Source organism: Chenopodium quinoa, unplaced genomic scaffold (assembly GCF_001683475.1).
Source record: "Chenopodium quinoa cultivar QQ74 unplaced genomic scaffold, ASM168347v1, whole genome shotgun sequence".
Taxonomy (NCBI): Eukaryota; Viridiplantae; Streptophyta; class Magnoliopsida; order Caryophyllales; family Amaranthaceae; genus Chenopodium; species Chenopodium quinoa.
Window position 1 is genome coordinate 7,391,143 of NW_018745000.1, and position 21,705 is coordinate 7,412,847.

Consider the following 21,705-nt stretch of genomic DNA (forward strand, 5'->3'; position numbering starts at 1 on the left):
CAAGCCTACTGTGGCCGCAGCCGGCCAAGGCAAGGAGCCCATCGACCTTGATGACTTCAAGGAAGTCGCGCCTGTTCCCAAAGCAGCCGGTAAAAAGAGAAAGACGGACCACCTGATGGCCGTTAAAAAATAGAAGCAATAGCAATCACTGATCGGGGAACGATCATATGATCTCCGTCCCCAGCTGGCTGGTGAGAATATTGACATTGTTCTAGGTGACAGCCGTCCAGAACGAACTAAAAAGTGGGGACGGTTGCTTTTGCAAAGTTGGGTGCAGATTTGCACAAACTATTGAAAGAATTCAAAGACATTTTTGCCTTTAAAGTGGAAGAGATGCCAGGCGTCAGCCCGGATCTTGCTGTCCAAAAACTTGCAATGGATCCAAAAAGAAGCCGGTAAGGCAAAAGAAAAGGAACCACTTCGAGGAAAGATCTCATGCGGCAGTCGTCGAGGTCAAGAAGCTACTGGATGCTGGGTTCATTCGGCAATGCTACTACCCAGATTGGGTAGCCAATGTTGTCCTTGTGAAAAAGCCGAATGGTACCTGGCGGATGTGTGTTGATTACATAGATCTAAACAAGGCATGCCCGAAGGATAGCTATCCACTTCCAAAGATCGACAGTCTGGTCGACTCTACAGCCGGTCATGCCTTGATGAGCTTCATGGAGGCCTACTCAGGCTTCCATCAGATACCCTTGTGGAAAAAAGATCAAGAAAAGACGGCATTCGTCACTGGTCAAGGATTGTTCTGTTATACGGTGATGCCGTTTGGGCTGAAGAATGCGCCTGCTACCTTCCAACGGATGATTAATACGGTCTTCATTAATCAAATTGGGAGGAATGTAGAGGCGTACATTGATGACATGATAGTCAAATCCAAGCTCTAGACGGATCACCTTGCTGACCTCCAAGAAACCTTCACCACCCTCAGGCGGCATAAGGTCATGCTTAATCCCAAGAAGTGTGTCTTTGGTGTTGAGTCTGGGAAGTTTCTCGGATTCTTGATTGATCAAAGGGGGATAGAGGCCAATCCGGAAAAGGTACAGGCGGTGATTGACATAAAGTCACCCCGCACTATCAAGGAAGTCCAAAAACTTACCGGTTGTCTGGCGACAATGGGGAGATTCCCCAGCCGGTCAGGTGATAAGTGCTTCTACTTCTTCCAGGCAATCAAGAAGAAGAATAGATTTGAATGGGGGGAGAATGCTGAGGCGGCATTCCAGAAATTTAAGGAGCACGTCCACTCGTTGCCATGGCTGGTCAGCCCACTAGCAGGGGAGGTTCTCTATATGTATTTGGCCGTCTCAGATCATGCCCTTCAGTGCCGTTCTCCTAGCTGAGAGAGACGACATCCAGCTCTCGGTCTATTTCATTAGCCATGTTTTTCGAAATGCCGAGCTGCGGTACCCCTTGGTTGAATAGTTTAGTCTCGCCCTGTTCATGGCAGTTAAGAAGTTGAAACCATACTTCTTGGCACATCCGGTGGTGGTCTACACAGACCAACCCCTCAAGCGGCCAATGACAACCTTGGAGTCATCCGGCAGAATGCTCAAGTGGGCTATTGAAATGCAAAGCCTGGAAATCACCTTCGAACCTAGAAAGGCAATGAAGGGTCAGGCGTTCGCTGACTTCATTGTTTAAATGACAAGGTCGGCTCAGCCGGACAATGTTGATCAGGTCTGGAAGGTTTATGTAGACGGGAGCTCTACTATAAATGGCTGTGGTACAGGCGTAATTTGCAAATCTCCGGAAGGGGACAAATATGAATATGCACTACGGTTTAAGTTTCAAGCCTCAAATAATGAGGCGGAGTATGAGGCCTTGCTAGCCGGTATACGCATGTGTAAGGCGGCAGGGGCAAGAAAAGTTGACGCTTGCTCAGATTCTCAGTTGATTGTTAGTCAATACCATGATGACTATAAGGCCACCCATCCGACTATGATCAAGTATCTGCAGGCGGTCAAAGATGAGGCCAGGACACTTGATGAATTTCATCTAAGTCAGGTGCCCAGGTCTGAAAATAATCAGGCGGATGCACTATCTAAGCTGGCATCATCCACCACTTGTGATGCGCCTAGGTCAGTCTTTTGGGAAGTCATGGAAAAAAGAAGCATTGAACATGATCCCATTGGAGTTCTAGACCGAAGCTCTACCTGGATGGATGCATCCGGTCTTATCTGGTAGACAGCACTTTTCCGGACGCCTTTTCAGAAGCGGCTGCGTTGAAAAAACGAGCCTCAAGTTTTGAAATCTACAAGGGGGAGCTCTTCAGAAAGGGTTACCTCCAGCCGTTTCTGAAGTTTGTTACCTCTGAAAGGGGAAAAGAGGTTCTAGAGGATCTGCACTCGGGCTTTCGCGCATCACATATAGGCGGCATAACTCTAGCCAAAAGGGCCAGGAGGCAGGGCTTTTTTTGGCCCACTCTTGAGGTAGACGCCATGGAAATGGTGAAGAAGTGTGAAAAGTGCCAAAGATTTGGCCGGCTCATACACCATCCGGCCACTGGTTTGACGATTATCTACAGCCTAGTTCCATTTGCAAAATGGGGCATGGACATCTTAGGTCCATATACACCTGTTACAGGCCGGCGGAGGTACATCCTGGTGGCTGTAGATTACTTTATCAAATGGGTTGAGGCAGAGGCGGTCAAGGGCATTAAGACAAAGGATGTCATCTCTTTCATCTGGAGAAACATCATCACCCGGTTTGGGGTTCCTATGTCTATGGTCTTTGACAATGGCCCTTAGTTTGAAACGCCTACCCTTAAGAGCTGGTTTGTAGAGCAAGGGATCTCACATTGTTTTGCATCAGTCAGCCGTCCCCAAGCAAACGGCCAAGTTGAAGCCTTCAACAAGCTCATCTTAGACGTCATTAAGAAGAAAATTGAAAGGGCTGGCGGTCTATAGGCGGATGAGTTGCCTTATGTCCTATGGGGCATCAGAACAACTGAAAAAGGGGCAACCGATGAACCCCGTTTCTCATGACATACGGCACTGAAGCCGTCCTGCCAATTGAACTTTATGAGCCAACACTCCGAATCATGCTCTATGATGAAGAGGCAAATTGGGAGGCCATGCGTCTGGCATTGGATTCACTCCCGGAGCGTAGGGGCAATGCCGCTTTGCATCATGAGATATACCATCTGAGAATGACTAGGGCCTACAACAAAAGAGTACACAAACGGCTCCTCAAAGTGGGGGACTTTGTGCTACGAAAAATGGAGGCAACCGGTAGGGAAAATGAACAAGGGAACCTAACCCCTAATTGGGAGGATCCCTACCAAATTTTTGAAGAAGTTAGAGGCGGCACCTACCGCCTGGAAACTCCAGACGGCAGGCAGCTAGCCAGAACCTGGAATATAGATAACTTGAAAAAGTACTACTACTAAGGACTTGTAAATTTTTTGTAAATTGGGTATATTAATGAAAGAGTACTTTATTTCTATTATCTTTTGTATAAAATCCCATCTGTGCAATGCACAATCGGGCAACTACCAAGTCCCGTCTGTGCATTACACAACCGAGCAACCGTCTGCTCTAAACTGAGTAGAAGGCTAAGTATTGAACTTAGCTATTCATAAGGCTAATGGCCAAGCATATTTTAAACTGCCTGCTCCAACATGAGCAGGCATCCGGCGACGCCCATTTGGGTGAATTTGTCGAAGAGAACATCTCCCTTCCGGGTGGTACATTGTTCTACAGGTCATAACTCAAACGACTTTAACCGACTTTATAGGTTAAAGATAACTCATAGTCGTTCGAATGATCAGTCGAAATCATGATACAACCAGACATTGCTTCAAGGCAACACAGACGGTAATTTAAATCTTGATTTGTAGCCGGCTTTTGCCAAAAAGCACTACAACCGGCTACAAACTCAAAATAAGCAAGGTCAAAACCTTAGCATTTAATCCGCAAGTTGGTTATGCTGCATACGTCCGGCCAAAGGCCGCCTGCATACTAACTACCGGCACTGCCAGATACCCAAAGGGTAATCTGCAGCCGGGTAAAAGAATAATCTAGGTTGGCCCTAGCCGGCACCACCAATCTATTTTCCTGGATGCCTGTATGGACGGTTGCCTGCTTTGAGTTGGATTAACTATAAGCAAACAACCGTTCAGGGGAAGGTGAATCCAATGCATCCGGCATACCACATGTATCAATTCAAATCGCAAAAAAAAAAAAAAAAAATAAAAATAAAATAAAAAAGATTTGAACGAGGAAAAATTGCAAAAATTGAAGCAAATAATATCAAGAAAAAATCGACTCAGTCGGCAAATATATTAGACAAGTTAATGATTGTTAGTCTGACCCATGTCCGAGGAAAGAGATATAAGTAAAATACACGGCACGTAGGCCGGTTGAAGACAGGAAGCATAAAATAAAATAAGGCTAAGGCTGCTGCTGCTGCTGTTGTTGCTGTGACGGCTGCCCTTAACCTAAAAGAGGAACCTCTTGAGTTTGCTGGGCTTGATCTTCATCAGCTCCACCCGGCATCTGGTCGTCCGCATGCTCCTCCTCCTCTGGAATGCCGGCCCACTCTTTAAAGGGCGCCGGCTTCTCGGTCCCGAGAACTTGGGCGTCAAATACTTCATTGGTGTATTTGTACCTCAAGTCAAAGAAGGCATAGTCGGTGTCCCGATGGATCATGGACCAGGCAATCTTCATGCGCTCCTCGCAATCACACTCGTTCTCGGTGACCAACCGGTTTTGTTCAGCCGCCATCTTGTCCTTGTGTTCCGCATTTTTCAGCCAGTTGACCTCAGCCCGCAGCTCGGTGTTCTCCTTGTCAGCATCCCCTAAGGCTTTGACGTCAGCCTAGAGTTTGTTGACTTGGAGTTCAAAGTCAGCTACTTTTTGTTGGTTGTATCAGCAGCAGTCGTGAGCCCCTTGATCAGCTCCTCCTGTTTCATCTCCAGGCTTTTAGTTTGGATTTCATACATAAGGGAGTTATATTGGGTAACATCTATGAAATCGGCTGCCCGTGTCTAGGCATCCCTTACCTCGTCCTGCTTTTTCCTCTAGGGAACCTTGAGGCCTTCTATTCTGAGCATTGTCTGCAAAACAGCCGGAAAGGGGTTAACTCATTCGAATAACATACAACTGGAAAAGAGATGAAATACACTTCATTAGTTAGCCGGTGGCAAGCCAGATTGGCTCTCAATGCCCCAACCGGTAAAATTACCTCAGCAACAAGGGCAGTAAGGCGGTCTATGTTAACCTAATTTATACCCGGTACCGCCTCCTTTTCGGACCGGGTAAGGGTCCTCAGCATTCTCTTGGCATAGTTCTGGAGATCCGTCCAACGAGAAGAGGCATCTGCATCAATGGATTTGTCTGTTAAGTACTGAGCATATGCAGTGCCTAGATTATGCCGGCTGCCTGAAGAATTCCCTGACTGGGTAGCTTGGGACTTGACTCGCACAAGCCCAAGCGGCCAGGGGGGATCAACGGTGAGAGCAGTACCTTGATTTTCAGGCTGAGGGGTCACACCACCCTCAGCCGCTTTGGAACTGCATGCTACAGCAAGCACCCGGCTTGAAGAACCTCGGGCTCCCTAGTTCTGGCCTCAGCCGGCCCTGAGCTCAAGCCTAAATCTTTTAGGCTTTTGCCTGCTGAGGTAGGCCTCTCAGGAGCCAACGGTCTTCCGGCAGAGGTAGGAGCAGTCGAAACCCTCCGGCTTTTAGAAGCAGGATGAGAGGGCTCCTCTCCCGGCCTTTTCAGCATATGCCTGATGGAGTGTGGAACATTCTTTCTCCCCGTCTGCAAAAGAAAACAGCACAACCGGTTAGTATCAAAATGAGCTACAAATAATGCAGACGGTAGAGAGATCAGCCGGTACTTACCCCATTATCTTTGGCCGCTAGCTGGGCCCTTTTCTTCTCCAGCTGCTCCTTCCGAATCTCAGCGACTGACTTAGTCGGAGTTTCTCTAGAGGAACCATTTCCAGTCCTTTCTCTACAAAGAAGAATACAAAATCAGAAACTATCCAAGCATCATACAGACGGCAAAAAGTGCTGGTTAACAATCAACATACGTTTGCTCCAAAAGGTGCAAAGGCCACAAGCGGAAAGGAACGCCTCGTCCTTAAGCCAATCCGGATGAGGACCTAGTATTTGGGGACAATGACTTTTGTCCCATCATCCAGAGGCAAGGTGGTCTTCTAGAAAAGATCCGTCTCCATAATTTGGTCCCAGTCCCTCTCCGGAATTTCGCGAAGGGCACACTTTTTTCCAAGGAGAGCCGGGTGTTTTTTGTAACGACGCAGTCGGTGGTTAACATACGGAGAAGGGGAAGAGACCATGTAAAATTTTCTCTTCCAGCTGGTCCACCTAGATGGCTTTTCCAGCGTCATCATATATTCCGGATGCGTGGTCAACGTATACCACACATTCCAGCCGCCTGGGGCATGGCTAAGGTAATGCATATGTGCAAATGCCTCCCAGCTAGGCGTTATGTCTTGCATCTCACAGGCGAAAATGTATCCAAGAATGTTCACCCATGAGTTGGGTGTTAACTGCCAGACGCCAAGGTCGTTACACCTTAGAATGGCCTTTATTGTGTTGGTGAAGGGGGAACCGGAGGCCGACTTTGAAGGCTGCCTCATAGCAGCCGAAGTAATCGTCGACATGATCTAAGTCGTCATCCCAGACGACGGTTGCCTCGAATGAAGGCACAAAAATTTCCCATTCAGCCCCTACCGGACGCTTTTCCAAAAATGCCGGAAGGGTTGCATTCAGGGTGACCACGTCCTGGGCGCTCATATGTGCCTCTATTGGATTGTTTATTGAGGGCCAATTATATGCCTCCTCATCCTCTTGAGGGGCTTCTGGCTCCATAGTTGACTTAGTGGATTCTGATTGTTGGACGGTCTCTTTGCCGTCTAACCTCTCGGATTCATCCAAGATCTTATCTCCGGGCATGTTAGGTATGCCCGGCTAGTCATAAGGTACATCCTCAGCCGGAGCTTCAGCTGAGCCATCTGATTGATACTCAGGGTCTACAGCCGTCCATCTAGTCCGAGCCATTCTGTCCTGCACATGAACAGAGACGGTCGGATTCGCAGAAGAGTAAGGGTGGTCCAAACACTCCCAGATGGCATCCCCAGTCCTAGATTCAGCCGTGTCCAGTGACCGGTTGACAACTGCCCTAGGCCGTGCGGTGTGTGTGTTGGGTGAGTCCATTATTCTCTAACAACCTATACAACCAGAAAAAACTCAAAAAAGTTGCAAGGGGCAGAGACGGTACCTTGAAGTTGTAAAAAACTCTAAAGACGGTTAACTCCTTTAAGTCAGCAGACGGAACTCTGGTTTGTTGCTTGAAGATACCCGAGACGGTAGCCCGGATGTACCCTCTTCAAAGAGCAATTGAAACTTTGAAGCTACCCAACCGTTTCTCTGAAATGTGGATTGAAGATACCCCAGACAATTGACCGGCTGTGGGTGTATTGAAAGCTAAGGAGAAACGGGTGGTCAGGCGGTTTTGAAGAAATTGGCTTGAAGGTGCCCCAGACGGTAAAGACCGGCTGTGGGTATATTGAAAGCAAGAAAGGAAGCTTGACTAAGGTCAGGCGGCGTCTGAGAGAGTTGAGCAAAGAAACCTCATACGGAAGCCGGAGGAGAGAAAGATGGAAGTTTTTTGGCAAAAAGAGCAGCCGGTATCAGAGCGTTCTCTCAGAAATGAAAATTTGCAAAGTGTGAAAATGAGAGGAGGAAGGTTTCTATTTATAGAAGGAGGCAGAAGGCGAACCGTCACCTCCCCTTCAAATTCAAATTTGAATTCAAAAAAAAAATGGAGGGAAGGAGATGAACTGTCACCTTCCCAGAATGTGACACCCGTCACAGGTGCCACGTGGCAAGCCACATCACACCTGTGAGGGGCAAATGTTTAGGGTAAAATTACCCTATGCCACGTGGCCCAATGGCATGCTGACACGTGTCAGCCTCAGAGAGGTCCAATGGGATCCAATCCCCTGCTAACACGTGGCATCCTAACCCTAAAAGGGGAACTGATCCCCTTCCACTATAAATAGAGGAAAATCCTCATTTATTATACATTCATAAATACAAACATAGAAACCGAGCAATATTAAATGCAGAATTCTCTCTGAATAAGAGTGAAAAGCCTTTACTTTCCGCACATTTATACATCCAAAAACGTTCGAACTTGATCGTTGGAGGCGGAACTCCACCTAACGGAGTTTCGTGGTTTTGCAGGTACACACGGTTGGCGCGCATTCCCGGAATTGTAACTCTCCCGAGGGACTCCAAAAACCCCGAAACAATTTATGCTTTAGAAAAATTTAGATCATATCTAGTTGGTTCTAAAATTTTTTTTTTTTACTGACCATGCAGATTTGAAATATCTTATAGCCAAGTTGGGTTCTCTTGCTCCAAGATTTTGATGTTGAAATTAAGGATAAAAAGGGAGCAGAGAATGTAGTTGCAGCTCACTTGTCGAGGATTAGGTGTGATGAGGGTAAGGATTGTCTTCCTATAGATGATTCTTTCCCTAATGACCACTTGTTTGCAGTTGTAGAGCAACACCCTTGGTATGCCGATTATGCCAATTATTTGGTGGGCGGCACCCTACCTCCTGATATGTCCTACCAACAGAAAAAGAGGTTCCTTTATGATGTTAAACATTATTTTTGGGATTACCCTTTTTTGTTTCGTGAGTGTGTAGATGGACTATTTCGCAAGTGTGTTCCCGAGTGGGAAGTTCACGGTGTTCTTATTAGATGCCACAACTCACCCTATGGTGGAAATCATGGTCCTACTAAGACAGTAGCAAAGATCAACGAGTTGGGTTTCTTTTGGCCTACCATGTTCAAATATGCTCACTCTTTTGTTCTAGCTTGTGACTCTTTTTAGAGGACTGACAACATTTTGCGGTGGCATGAGATGCCTCAAACTGGTATTTTGGAAGTTGAATTTTTTTGTGTTTGGGGTGTTGACTATATGGGACCTTTTCCCTCTTCAAAAGGGAATCGATACATCCTAGTAGCTGTTGATTATGTATCCAAGTGGGTAGAAGTCGTTGCCGCACCTACCAATGATGCTAAAGTGGTCCATAGACTTTCAAGAAGACAATTTTTCCTAGATTTGGTGTCCCTCGAGCCATTATTAGTGATGGAGGTTCTCTCTTTCATGAGCAAAAGTTAGATACCCTTCTAAAGAAGTATGGTGTTTATCATAGGAAGGGTTTAGCTTACCATCCCCAAACTAGTGGCCAAGTTGAGGTTTCTAATCGTGAGATTAAGGCTATTCTAGAGAAGGCGGTAGCAAAGTCAATGAAGGATTGGAGTGATAAGTTGGATGACATACTTTGGGCATATAGAACCGCATTTAAGACCGCCATTGGTACTTCCCCTATAGACTTGTGTGTGGGAAAGCATGTCATCTCCCGTTGGAATTAGAGTACAAGGCTTATTGAGAAATTAAGGAGCTCAATTTGGATGCTAAGTTAGCGAGAGAGAAGACGCTTCTTCAACTTAACCAATTAGATGAATTTAGCTTGATGGCCTATGATAGTGCACGTGTCTACAAAGAGAAGACGAAGAAATGGCATGACAAGATGATCCTTCCGAGAAAATTCAAAGAGGGTGATAAAGTTTTGTTATTAAATGTTAGATTTAGACTTTTCCTAGGGAAGTTGAAGTCAAGCTGTGAAAAGGGCAAATAAATTCGGTATTGTGGAATTATATGATGAACATGGAGGTGTTTTCAAGGTCAATGGCCAAAGGTTGAAGTCGTACCATGAAAGGGCTACGATAGGTGTAGTTGAACTACTTCACCTAATCAATTCTACCTCATCTTGATCTACATGTGGTAAGAAGGTCGTGCGGAACCCAGATAAACCAGCATTTTGTGGGAGGCAACCCGTATTTACTTGCTTTCTAGAGTAGTTTTTCTTTTTATTTTTGTTTTTTGAGAGAAGAGAGGAGGGAATTTTATGTGTGTTGGAGTGTTTTGTACAGGTTTGGAGTAAAGAGTTACCCAAATTGTGAATAAAAGAAGAAGAAAAATTTGGAGTGCTAATGCTGAAGGCGCGCCCGACTGGGCGCGAGAGCGTGATTTTGGGAGTGAAGTAATCGCCCGACTGGGCGCGAGAGTAGCCCCGTCTACGAGCCAAAAATCGCCCGACCGGGCGAGGCACGCTCGACCAGGCGCGAGAGGAGACTAGAAAAAGGGAATCAGCTCGCCCGACCGAGCGAGGGGCACTCAACCGTGCGCGAGAGTTGGGATTTGACGAAGAAAAATATTGCCCGACCGGGCGAGGGGAGCCTGGCCGGGCGCGTCACTTCTTTCGGGATTTTCCCCTTTCTTTCTTTTTCTTTCTCCTTCCTTCTTTGTTTTTCCTTTTTTTCTCCTAACCTCCATACTTTCTCTCTCTAAAATCTCTAATTTCTCTAACTTCTCTCTAAGATTTCTCCTTCATTTCTCATCCAAATTCAAAATTTTTTACATATTCTTCTTCCTCTCTTCATCCTCTTTACTTCCACACTATTTTTTTTTTTTTTGCAACAAATTTTTTTTTAGACCCACATTCACCATGGTAAGTAAAAGGGCAAGAACACAACGTGGCAGGGGTGGCTCGAGTTCAAGACAACCAATCGAAGAAGCTCTACAATTGCAAGAGTGGGCGACGATCGTGATCGTGTTACAACAAAATGTAGGGTTTCGTAGTGACCCGACACTACGCGAAAGAAAACCCCCCAAGACCCGCCCCTTAATTAAAGCAATTAACAAGCATAATAAACTTAATCAAGCAAGACTAAGAACAAGAATTATACCTTTGTTGCGTGCTTCGCTCCCGAAGAGCTCTTACTTCAAAATCCCGAAACTACGAGATCTCCGACGGATCGTACCCTCGATCCGACCCGAGCGTCCCAAGTCTTGAAGGTTAGTCAAGACCCGGACAAAACAAAACTATGAGTTTTACGAATCAAAGGTTTACTCTAATTACAAGAGTTGCCTTTTTAATTCCACTCAAGGTTGTGTATTTCCCAATACCATGCCTTTGGTATCTATAGGGAAATGCACCCTTGAACTTCATTTCCCAACCAATGTGGGAGAATGAATTATTTTGATAATTAATTTATTTCCAAAATAAATTAATAATTAAATTCAATCACAGTGCAACAAGTGTCAAGGGGAGAGAGAAGGTTAGGTGAGGACCATGAAGAGGTGGGGGGACCATTGCCTTGCTCTCCAAGGCTTTGCCCAAGCCTTGGTCCCCACCCCTCACAGAACCGCCTTAAGCAAGGGGTTGCTGGGTTGCTGCCAGCTAGCACGCCAGCTAGCAGTGCCAACTAGCCCAGCCAGCTAGCACCAGCCCAGCCAGCAGCCTCGCATCCCCAGCCAGGCAATGCGTGCTGGTGCTGGGCGATGCTTGTGCTGCTGCTGCGTGCCAGTGCTAGGCGCTGCTAACAACTGGCGCTGGTGCTGGCCCTCGCCTCTCTCGCATATGCTCGCATAGCCAGCATGCATGCTGCTAGCCAGCCACGCATGCTGGCCCCCTTGCCTCGCCAGCTACACGCATCACCTTCGCACTACGCACACACTCGCATCCCTCGCCGCACCTCTCGCACACGCACATGCCTCGCACACCTTGCTAGCCCAGCCAGCGAGCCTATGTACGCAAGGGCCTAGCATGCGTGCTGGGCGATGCTGCCAGGCATCCTAGCACACGCCAGTGCCTAGCACTGCTATGGCTGTGCTTGGTGCGAGGCACGCACACGCACATGCACATGCGCCAGTGCCTAGCAATGCGATGGCTGTGCTTGGTGCGTGTGTGGCCTTGCCATGCGCACCTAAGAATCCAGGCAAGCACTAAACTGTGTTGCGATGGTGCGCCTAGGCTGCGATGGTGGGCCTAGGCTGCGATGGTCAGCGATGGTGCCTAGGCATCATGCTAGGGCTGCGATAGCGCCTAGGCATGATGCTAGGGCTGCGATGGTCAGCGCTGGTGCCTAGGCATCATGCTAAGGCTGCGATAGCGCCTAGGCATGATGCTAGGGCTGCGATGGTCAGCGATGGTGCGCCTAGGCTGTGATGGTGCGCCTAGCACACCTAGTGTGCTTAGGCTTGCGCCTAGCCATGCTAGGTGCATGCTAGCTCGAACTAGCCTAGCATCCACATGGTTAGACCATTGTGGTGCTACGGCTACGCTCGTACTTGTCGCTTGTGATTTTGCGACGCTCGGCCTCGACGCCTTAGGCTTGATGTCCGACGTCTGTATTCGTAAAACTCTTTCGACTCATTAAATCCTTTCGGATTAATTCGTCGTCTCGGATCGGTGATTCGGTTGGGTTCGACCCGAAGGGTTCAGTTAAGATTAAGCTGTAATATCAATTGTACCTCGATATTACTGATCGGAAGCGGCCTTAACCTAGGCATTCCGATCACTTGATCTTACTGAAGAATTAACTCTGTAATAATTCTGAACCCTCTATCAGAAGAATACACTTGTTGGAAGGACACCATTCCTTTCACAAAAACGGAGTCGTCTCATCAATCTTTATGATCGGGAGGTAACTTCTTCTCGGAGGTTACACCAAGACACTCTAAATGCTTTAGGTGTTTATGACCATATTAGGAGATTTATGAATGACATTGGTATGAGAAAATTTGTTGATATGTATTCTCCTACATTTAGGAACTTACTCGTGAATTCTTATCTTCTTTGAATGTAGTTAATTCAAAGCATGGTCCTAATTTGCATTTTCGATTGAACAATAGAAATGTTAAACTAAATTATGTCGAATTTGCAAGGTTATTTGAACTTGATCCCTCCCCCCCCCCCCCCCAATTTCAAGAGGACTATAAAGCTGACAATGTGTATTTACCTTTGACGGGCAAACCTTGCCCTAATATTCAACATTGTAGTTCACTCCCCTTTCACCACCTCGTCCCATAAATCTTTCAAAGATTTTTCGGGACTTGTTTTTTGGCCCGCCATGAGCCTCATAACGCCCAATCTTTAGAACTTGCTATCATAGGGCATTATATGTTTGGTTATGGTAGATTGAACATTACACGATATATTATAGACCATTTGATTAGGCATGCCAACACTTCTGATACTAATGTTAAAACCCCTTTTTGTTTTGGTGGCCTAATTACTAGGATAGAAATTAAAAAGGCGGGGTTTAATTTAGTGAGACTAGCTATGAGGGGTTAACCAACTGTGGGGAGGGCTACTTATCAGAACTTGCACTATTATGGGGGGTTGAACTGGGTTAATCCTAACCACCGCCAGGTCCTAGAGTAGCTAGTGAAGATAGGGAAGGACTACGTTCCTGTATTTACTCTCCCTAACATAGAATTGAATAGCTTCCCTGCCGGACAGCAGTCTTACACCTACCCCCACTTACTTCCCAGGGCTCAGCCCCAAGCACAGCCCCAGGTGCATGTGCCATAACCACATGTGTCTCAGCCACCTCCTCGTCAGCCTAGATCGGACCCCGAGACACGTTGGGACCTTTAGAGTATAGGTCAGGCCATAGGTAGGATGCAGAAGAGCCAAGAGGAGTTTTGCGACGATTAAACTTCTTTTTAGTTTAGGATTTTTTAGCTTAGTATAAATACGCTTTTGTTAAGCGAAACAAGGGACGTCATTCATTATTTAATTTTCAGATTTTAGTTTTAAGCTTACATTAGTACTTTTGTTCTCTCAACACTTTTGGTTTATGCAATTCATTATTTCCGTTTATTTTGGTAATGATTTCTTTCCCTTTCATTTTCAGTAATTTAATTGCTTTGATTTTTATTGTTTTGCTTAGTTTAGATTTGAATATGTGTGAGTAGTTTATTTCTAGGGTTCGTGGGGATCTATACATAATATGAATGGGTAATTTATTATTGTTGATTGTCAATTCTTGATTAATTTCCTATTGATTGATTTAATGCTATGCAATTAGATTAGGCCTAGTTTAATTGTATGAGTTATGAAATATTGATTCGAGATTCGACAGATGAGAATTGATTTTTATGATTAGTTTCAATAGGCAGGTTAATATAAATGGTTAAGTCAAGACTCGAGAGATGCGATTTAATACCGCTAGATTATTCTGTTATTGTAATACGTAGCGAAAGTCCTTTATGATCTGATTAATTGATGCATCGATAATTGATTGTTATGTTTTACTCTAGAATATTATTTATTGGTGAACCTATACCGATTTATTGTTATTCCCCTTATTTTTTTTCGCATTAGTTTATTTATTCTCCTTAGTTTAATTCTCACAAAAACAATTTGGTTACTTGATAATTTAGATTATATTAATTTTTTAGAAATAGAAAGACTTAGTTTCCCTGTGGATTCGACCCTACTTCCCTGTCTACTTTAGTTAGAGGACTTAAGAATTATTTTTAATTTGGTGATACGACTAAAGTTTAAATAATTAGACCAAGCGAATTAAATTGTATTACAAATTTACAATAATAATAACAATCCGAGTGCTAACACATAATACAATAACAACCAATTTATCATCATAAATTCATAATACATTATAGTCATTATTACAATTTATACATATGTCTAATTGGTAGCAACATGTCCAGATTGATAACATTAGGGGCTCACAGCAGGTAGCAATATTACCACATATCCAAGCACTCATCCAATAGCAACATATTTTTATTTACCTACTGACCTACTGACCGTATAGTTGTATGCTCGTATACCCTGTTGTATTTTGATTTTTCGTATTTGATTGTTTTTTTTTATTTATTTATTTTGATTTATAATAATTATTTTAATTTATTTGAAAAATTATATAAATAATAAAATACGGTTTACTGGTTTACAGTTTGGTTTGGTTTATAGTTTTTGAAAAACCAAACCAAACTGTAAATCGTATTTACAAAAAAATCGAAACCAAACCATAAACCAAACCGAACCACTAAAATGCGGTTTGGTCTGGTTTGGTTACAGTCCAGACCAAACTGTGTATAGTCCTAGTCTTCTATAATACTCCCTTCGTCCCATAATACTTGACACAGTTCCCATTTTCGTCCGTTCCACAATACTTAACACGTTACTGAATATAAAATGAGACCACTGATAAAATAATATTTTTTCTTATTTTCTCTCTCCTCAGTCCTCACTACCCCCACTTGTTATTTTCTTTCAATATAAAAATACAGAAGAGAATCTTTTATATAATAAACAAATGTTTTAAATGGACCTATTTGTAATTTTCTTAAACTATGTGTCTACCTCAATGTCCTAAGTATTATGAGACGGAAGGAGTAATAATATTAATACGAATTAGTTGAATTGAATTAAACTGAACTAATAATTATTCCTATAAAATCAGGCTTTTTTGATGAACAATTGTTAGAAAATCCGTCATTTGTTTTTAGTTGAGCATCATATAAGTACTCCATGACAACAACAAGAAGTATTATTGTTAGATTTATTACTCATTGTAATATTGCTTAGTCAAAAACTTATACTCTTCCCTAATCATCATCGTTCATCCGTTCATCCATCAATCCTACTGTCCCCATTCCCTCACTCCCCCACCCTCACCATTCCATTTTCTCTCCTCCACATTCTCTCTCTCTCTTTAAAACCCCATCTCCTTTTCCACTCACCTCCTTCCCACTCTCTCTCCTTCCTCAACCACCACCACTCACTAGTGGTAGCCACCTCCATCATGGCACCCCACTTGCACCTCTTCATCATCTTCGCATCCCTCATTTTCTCATTCCCTACCTCCCAATCCCGTCTCTCCGCCAACTACTACGCCAAATCCTGCCCCAAATTCGACTCAATCATGGAAGAAACCACCACCAACAAACAAATCGCCCACCCCACCACCGCCGGCGCCGCCCTCCGCCTCTTCTTCCACGACTGCTTCGTCACCGGCTGCGACGCCTCCACTCTCATCACCTCCACCCCTTTCAACTCCGCCGAACGCGACGCCGAAATCAACCTCTCCCTCCCTGGCGACGGCTTCGACGTCGTCGTCCGCGCTAAAGCCGCCCTCGAACTCGCCTGCCCTGGCGTCGTCTCCTGCACCGACATCCTCGCCGTCGCTACCCGCAACCTCGTCAAATTCGTCGGCGGCCCTTACTACTCCCTCCTCCTCGGTCGCAAAGACGGAATCGTATCCAAAAGCTCACTAGTCACCCCCACCACACTACCCAAACCAAAGATGACACTCGATGAAATGATCTCAATCTTCGCTAAACAAAAATTCTCTGTCCGAGAAATGGTTGCTTTGAGTGGTGGACACACCATTGGATTCTCACACTGCTCGGAATTCGCTTCCGGGATCTACAACTACAGCACAACCCAACAGTACGACCCGACTTACAACCCGAAACTGGCCCAAGGATTGGAAAAGGCTTGTTCGGGCTATCAAAAAGATCCGAGTCTTTCAGTGTTCAATGATATAATGACCCCTAACAAGTTCGACAATGTCTACTTCCAGAACTTGCCGAAAGGTTGGGGTATTTTGGCTTCCGATCGGGTCTTATTCACCGACCCGAGAACACGACCGTTTGTAGAGTTGTATGCTAAGGATCAGAATGCGTTCTTCAGTGATTTTGCGAAAGCAATGCAGAAGTTGAGTCTTGTTGGTGTTAAAACTGGGCGACATGGTGAGATTAGGCGAAGATGTGATGCTTTCAACAATAATCAATCTTGAAAAAATCAACAAAATAAAGAAAATTCAGATGAGTTATTACAAATTTACAAATTTGTAATATTTTTTTTAATAGATTTATTAATTTATGTTTTGATTCCTTTTTGTTGCGTTTTTTTTTTTTCTTTAAATTTGTATTTGAGTGCTGTTTTTATACTACTGAATAGAGTCTCTGTGTATTCACATTGTCAGAAGTCTCGTAACAAAAAAAAATTAAGTATATATATAGAGTAGTACTATTTGTCTACTTCTATGTAATTATATCTCTTTACTTCATTTTATAATTACTCTTCAATCCTACTTTGCATGTATTTGGAGTGGAATGAATAAATTTGAATGTACTCACTGGAACTTGTGTTTCCAATGCATTTTATTTTTAATGTACAAAATGTTATTTGGTTGATTGTGAGAACTTATTTCCAATCAGAAATTGCAAACTTTTTTATTTCATATGTTTTCAAGGGAATGCTAACAAACTTTGTATTGCAAACTTGTGCAAGGTTTTGGTATGCTATGACGTCTTCTCCTCACCTTTTAATATCCCATGTCTGTTTTATGTCAACCAAATAAGCGCTAATTGAATCCGGAATTTGTGCATTAATTATTTTAGCTGTTTAATGAGCTCTTCCCTGATTAAGGCTTATGATTGCGGAATTTAATTAAGTTTCCGGTTAAGCTGGAATTTAAAGAGGAGGTCAAATAGAGATCCTTTAGTCTAGGATTCCTTTCTGAAAGGGTTGTCTCACTCAAATACATTTTTCCGTTGTACAGTATTATTAATATTTTAATTTTAATAATCTGAGCATAAACTTTTTGTTAAGGTTTGTGGTGTTATTTGTCTATTACGAAGTACTGTATTACAGTTGTTTTAGTGCTGGTTGTATTGTTGACGTGTATGATATTAATGTAGAAACAGATTTATTAAGTGGACGCGCAAACGTTACGTTTTTCTTGTTTTATTTTTCGTGCAACGAATCTAAAGGTGGAGAGGCCGAGAAATATCTTGTAATTTTGTTATTCAATTGGGAGGGTAGAATCTGTGGATTGGAGACGGAGCTATAGATAGTTAGACACCACTGTTTATAAATTAGTTTTAATTTTTGAAAGAAAAACTAGGTGATTTGCGGCATCCATGGGATGGGCGTTGATGGTAGCATGTGTTGGTGTGTTGTCACTGTTGTGTGCTGGCCGAGTGTCCGGTGTGGTTAACGGAGAAGTTTTTAGAGAGATGATTGAAAGAAGTATTTTTCTTGATTAATTCATTAAGCAATCTTGGCTTATATACAAGATTACAAGCGTAATGTTAGGCTAAGAATTACCAACTGACTAGCTATAATTAAGGGATACATATAAAGCTAATTATACCCCTAACAAATATAATAACTATACAAATCAAAATATATTGAGATATATTCTAACACTCCCTCGTAGTCTTAGCGGGAGGTCGTCGAACACTTAGACTGTCCCGAAAATCTTCAAACAAAATCAACGGGAGTCCCTTAGTATAGATATCTGCAATCTGATGACGAGATGGTACATGTAAAAAATGATCCTAACACGAACATGACCTCAAGCAACCTTTTCACGAACAAAGTGAATATCCATCTCAATATGTTTAGTGCATTGATGCTGAACAAGGTTACCAGCAAGATATACAGCACCAACATTATCACAATATACCAAAGTAGCCTTCTTAATGGGACAATGAAGTTCCAAAAGAAGATTACGTAACCAGCATGACTCAGAAACCACATTAGCAACCCCTCGATATTATGCCTCCGCACTGGATTTGGATAAAGTAGGTTGCCTTTTTGCAGACCACGATAGTAAGTTATCACCTAGAAACACACAATAACCTAAAGTCGATCTGCGGGTATCCGGACATCCACCCCAATCTGCATCAGTATATGAGATAAGAGTAGATGTAGAAGAAGGATACAAATGAAGACCATAGTCTAGAGTACCCTGGATATGGCGCACAATGCGCTTGAGAGCAAGCATGTGTTCTTCTTCCAGGTCATGCATGAATAAACACACTTGTGGATCCACAAATGTGATATCGGGTCGTGTGAAGGTAAGCTATTGAAGAGCCCCTGCGAGGCTCCTATATAGAGTGGGATCTGCATATAGTGTGCTAGAAGTAGCACTCATCTTCGGCTTAGTATCAACTGGAGTAGGAGATGGCTTACAAGAAGACATGCCACCTCTGTCAATGATTTCTAATGCATACTTATTTTGTGACAAGAACAAGCCACCTGCATGACGAGTAACAACAATCCCCAAGAAATAACTCAAAGGACCCAAGTCCTTCATAGCAAACTCAGAGCTAAGAATGACAATAATGGACTTTCGAAGATCAGCAGAAAAAGCAGCTAAAATAATGTTATCCACATATAATAATATATAAGCCATGTTAATACCTTGCCGATAAATGAAGAGAGAGTGATCAAAAGTACTATGGGTAAATCCAATAGTGGAAACATAGTCAGCAAATCTCTTATACCACGATGATTAGAAGGATAACCCAAAAACACACATGGTGTAGAATGGGGTTGGAGCTTGTTTATGGTAGTAGAAGGAAAAAGGGGAAAACATAAATACCCAAAAACCCAGAGATGAGAGTAGGACAAATCCTTTTGATAGAGAATCAAGAGGGGAGATCGATAGTTCAAGTTTTTGTGAGGAAGAATATTGAGAAGGTAAGTCACCATTTGTAAAGCATGATGCCAAAATAAGGGAGGTAAAGAAGCATGTGCTAGTAAAGTACGAGCAACATTGTTAATTGTACGGATTTTTCTTTCAGCTTTACCATTTTGAGGAGATGTATGAGGACATGACAAACGGAAAGAAAACCCATGCTTTTTACAAAATTCCAAAAAGATCCATTATCAAGTTCCCGACCATTATCACATTGTATGTTTTTAATTTCCCGTTCAAATTGAGTTCGAATGAAAGTTCTAAAGTTCAATATGGTGGGATAAGAATCTGATTTTTTCGACAAAGGAAAGGTCCAACAAAACTTAGAAAAATCATCTAGCAATAGAATATACTATCGATGATCAGTAGAACTTAAAACAGGAGATGTCCAAAGATCAGTGTGAATAATATCAAATGGCATAATAGTAGAAGAATTTGAACTAACAAATGGCAATTTAACTTGTTTTCCAAGAGGACATGAATGACAAATACTGGAATTTCCAGTTCTATTACATTCAATAAATTTATTCTTCCTAAGAGAACTCAAAATATTCGCTCCCGGGTGTCCCAAACGGTCATGCCATAAGGAAGGAGCTAAAGCAGTAAAAGTTGAATGGGAAGAGAACGATGGCTTGGTGATGGGATAAAGTGCTCCCCAACTCTCATATTTCATTAGACGTATCCCCGTTTGTAAGTCTTTCAAAGAAAACCCAAATGGATCAAATTCAATTGAAACAGAATTATCAGTAGTGAACTTCCTAACGGACACTAGATTTTTAATAAGATTAGGGGCATGCAGAACATTTTTGAGAGACAAGGGAGGATGGGGAGATGCTAAATTAGTATGTCCATAGCCATGAATTGGGATAGATTGGCCATTACCAACAGTTATACCACGACTATTTCTTAAACTAAAATAAGACGTGAGATTACCTTGCCTGGATGTCATATGAGATATGGCGTCGGTGTCCATGTACCTGTTTGCATCCGAATGAGTAATACCGAGGGTGTGCATTGCCGCCTTGATATCTGTTGGAGTAGTGGACGAGTAAGCCTGCTATTGAGGACGGGGCCCTAGAAGATCGGGCTGTGACTGTTGGCACTACTGCTGAAAGTTCAGATTGGGCCTAGCCCACTGCCTAGTAGGGAAAGGATAAGGAGTCACGGGCCATTGTATCCAAGGCCACTGCATCCACTGCTGCCAAGACGATGCAGTTGCGGGGGGATGATGCTGTTGTCCACCATTGCGGTTGTTGCCGTCGCCGTTCTTCCCCTCACCTCCAGAGCCGCCGCCGCCGCCATCAGAGGTACCCTTGCCTTGGCCCCCATCGGAATTCTTATTTTTGCTAGAATTTCCATGATTTTGATGTCGTTTTCCACCATTGTTATTGCTGTGTAAAGACGATTGATCAGTGGTTTCATGATAATTGTCTGAGTCACGAGTAATCATAGCGGAGGATGTGGTTTGAGCTGCCTTGTTGAGGCCATACTCTTCAAGCACAAGCATCGAGCGAGCTTTATAAAACTGGGGCAAAGGATCACTTTGGCGGTTGACATGGCCACACCATTATAGGGCTTGGTGAGGCCGGATACCAACTGGAGAACCAGCCGATTGTTGTCCACCGGAGAACCGACATTCTTGAGTTGATCCGACAATGACTTAAGGTGTTGACAATACGCCAATACATTGGGAAAGTTCTCCATTTCAGTATGTGTGAAATCGTACTCAAGGATGACGGCGCGGGAATGTTTGTTATCTTGAAATATGTCACACAACCTATTCCAAGCCTCCATCGTCGTGGTGTCAGGTTCAAGAATTGTGTGCAAAAAATCATGAGAGATAGTAGCATAGATCCATTGGAGAACCGTGGCATCGAGAGTGTCCCACATCTCCTTCTCCTCCTCTATTTTAGGTGGCTTCTCCTTGCCTTTTGCCGGAGGAATAATATGATCTATGACTTTGTGAGATTGAAAAGTTTCGCCCATGTCGCATAGTGGACGTTCTCCATCTCAAGAGTGATGGGAACCAAATTCTTAATGTTTATAACAGTAAGAGCAGGGTGAAAAGAAGATTTAGAGTCAGCCATGGGAAAGAAGAAAAAGAGAAGAGAATGCAACAGGGGAATGGTGGAAACAGAATGTGGAAAAGCGTATGTGGTAGCTAGGATGATATGCTCCAGGTTGAAGGAGGTGCTTCCTGGTTTAATTAATGAAGTTCAGAGTGCTTTTGTGGCTGGAAGATCCATATTGGATAACATTCTTATTTGTCAAGATATCTTAAAGGGATATAAAAATAAGAAAAAGGCTCCTAGATGCACTATCAAGGTGGATCTTAGGAAGGCTTAT

General features: G+C 43.5%; 3 protein-coding genes across 3 annotated transcripts; 1 reads left to right on the forward strand and 2 right to left on the reverse strand.

Annotated features, from left to right (window-relative positions):
* The first annotated feature begins 15,403 nt into the window (after positions 1 to 15,403).
* Positions 15,404 to 17,074, forward strand: LOC110707569 (peroxidase 31-like). Its single transcript, XM_021885592.1, has one exon. It carries the CDS (start codon positions 15,670 to 15,672, stop codon positions 16,663 to 16,665), a length of 996 nt encoding a protein of 331 aa, XP_021741284.1. The 5' UTR covers positions 15,404 to 15,669; the 3' UTR covers positions 16,666 to 17,074.
* A 1,667-nt stretch (positions 17,075 to 18,741) lies between these two features.
* On the reverse strand, positions 18,742 to 19,074 carry LOC110707619 (uncharacterized mitochondrial protein AtMg00810-like). Its single transcript, XM_021885646.1, has one exon. It carries the CDS (start codon positions 19,072 to 19,074, stop codon positions 18,742 to 18,744), a length of 333 nt encoding a protein of 110 aa, XP_021741338.1.
* A 1,387-nt stretch (positions 19,075 to 20,461) lies between these two features.
* On the reverse strand, positions 20,462 to 21,345 carry LOC110707620. Its single transcript, XM_021885647.1, has 2 exons — positions 20,953 to 21,345; positions 20,462 to 20,884 (listed from the first exon to the last, which is right to left on the reverse strand). The coding sequence occupies exons 1-2, from the start codon at positions 21,343 to 21,345 to the stop codon at positions 20,462 to 20,464; spliced, it is 816 nt and encodes a 271-aa protein (XP_021741339.1).
* Positions 21,346 to 21,705: the final 360 nt, after the last annotated feature.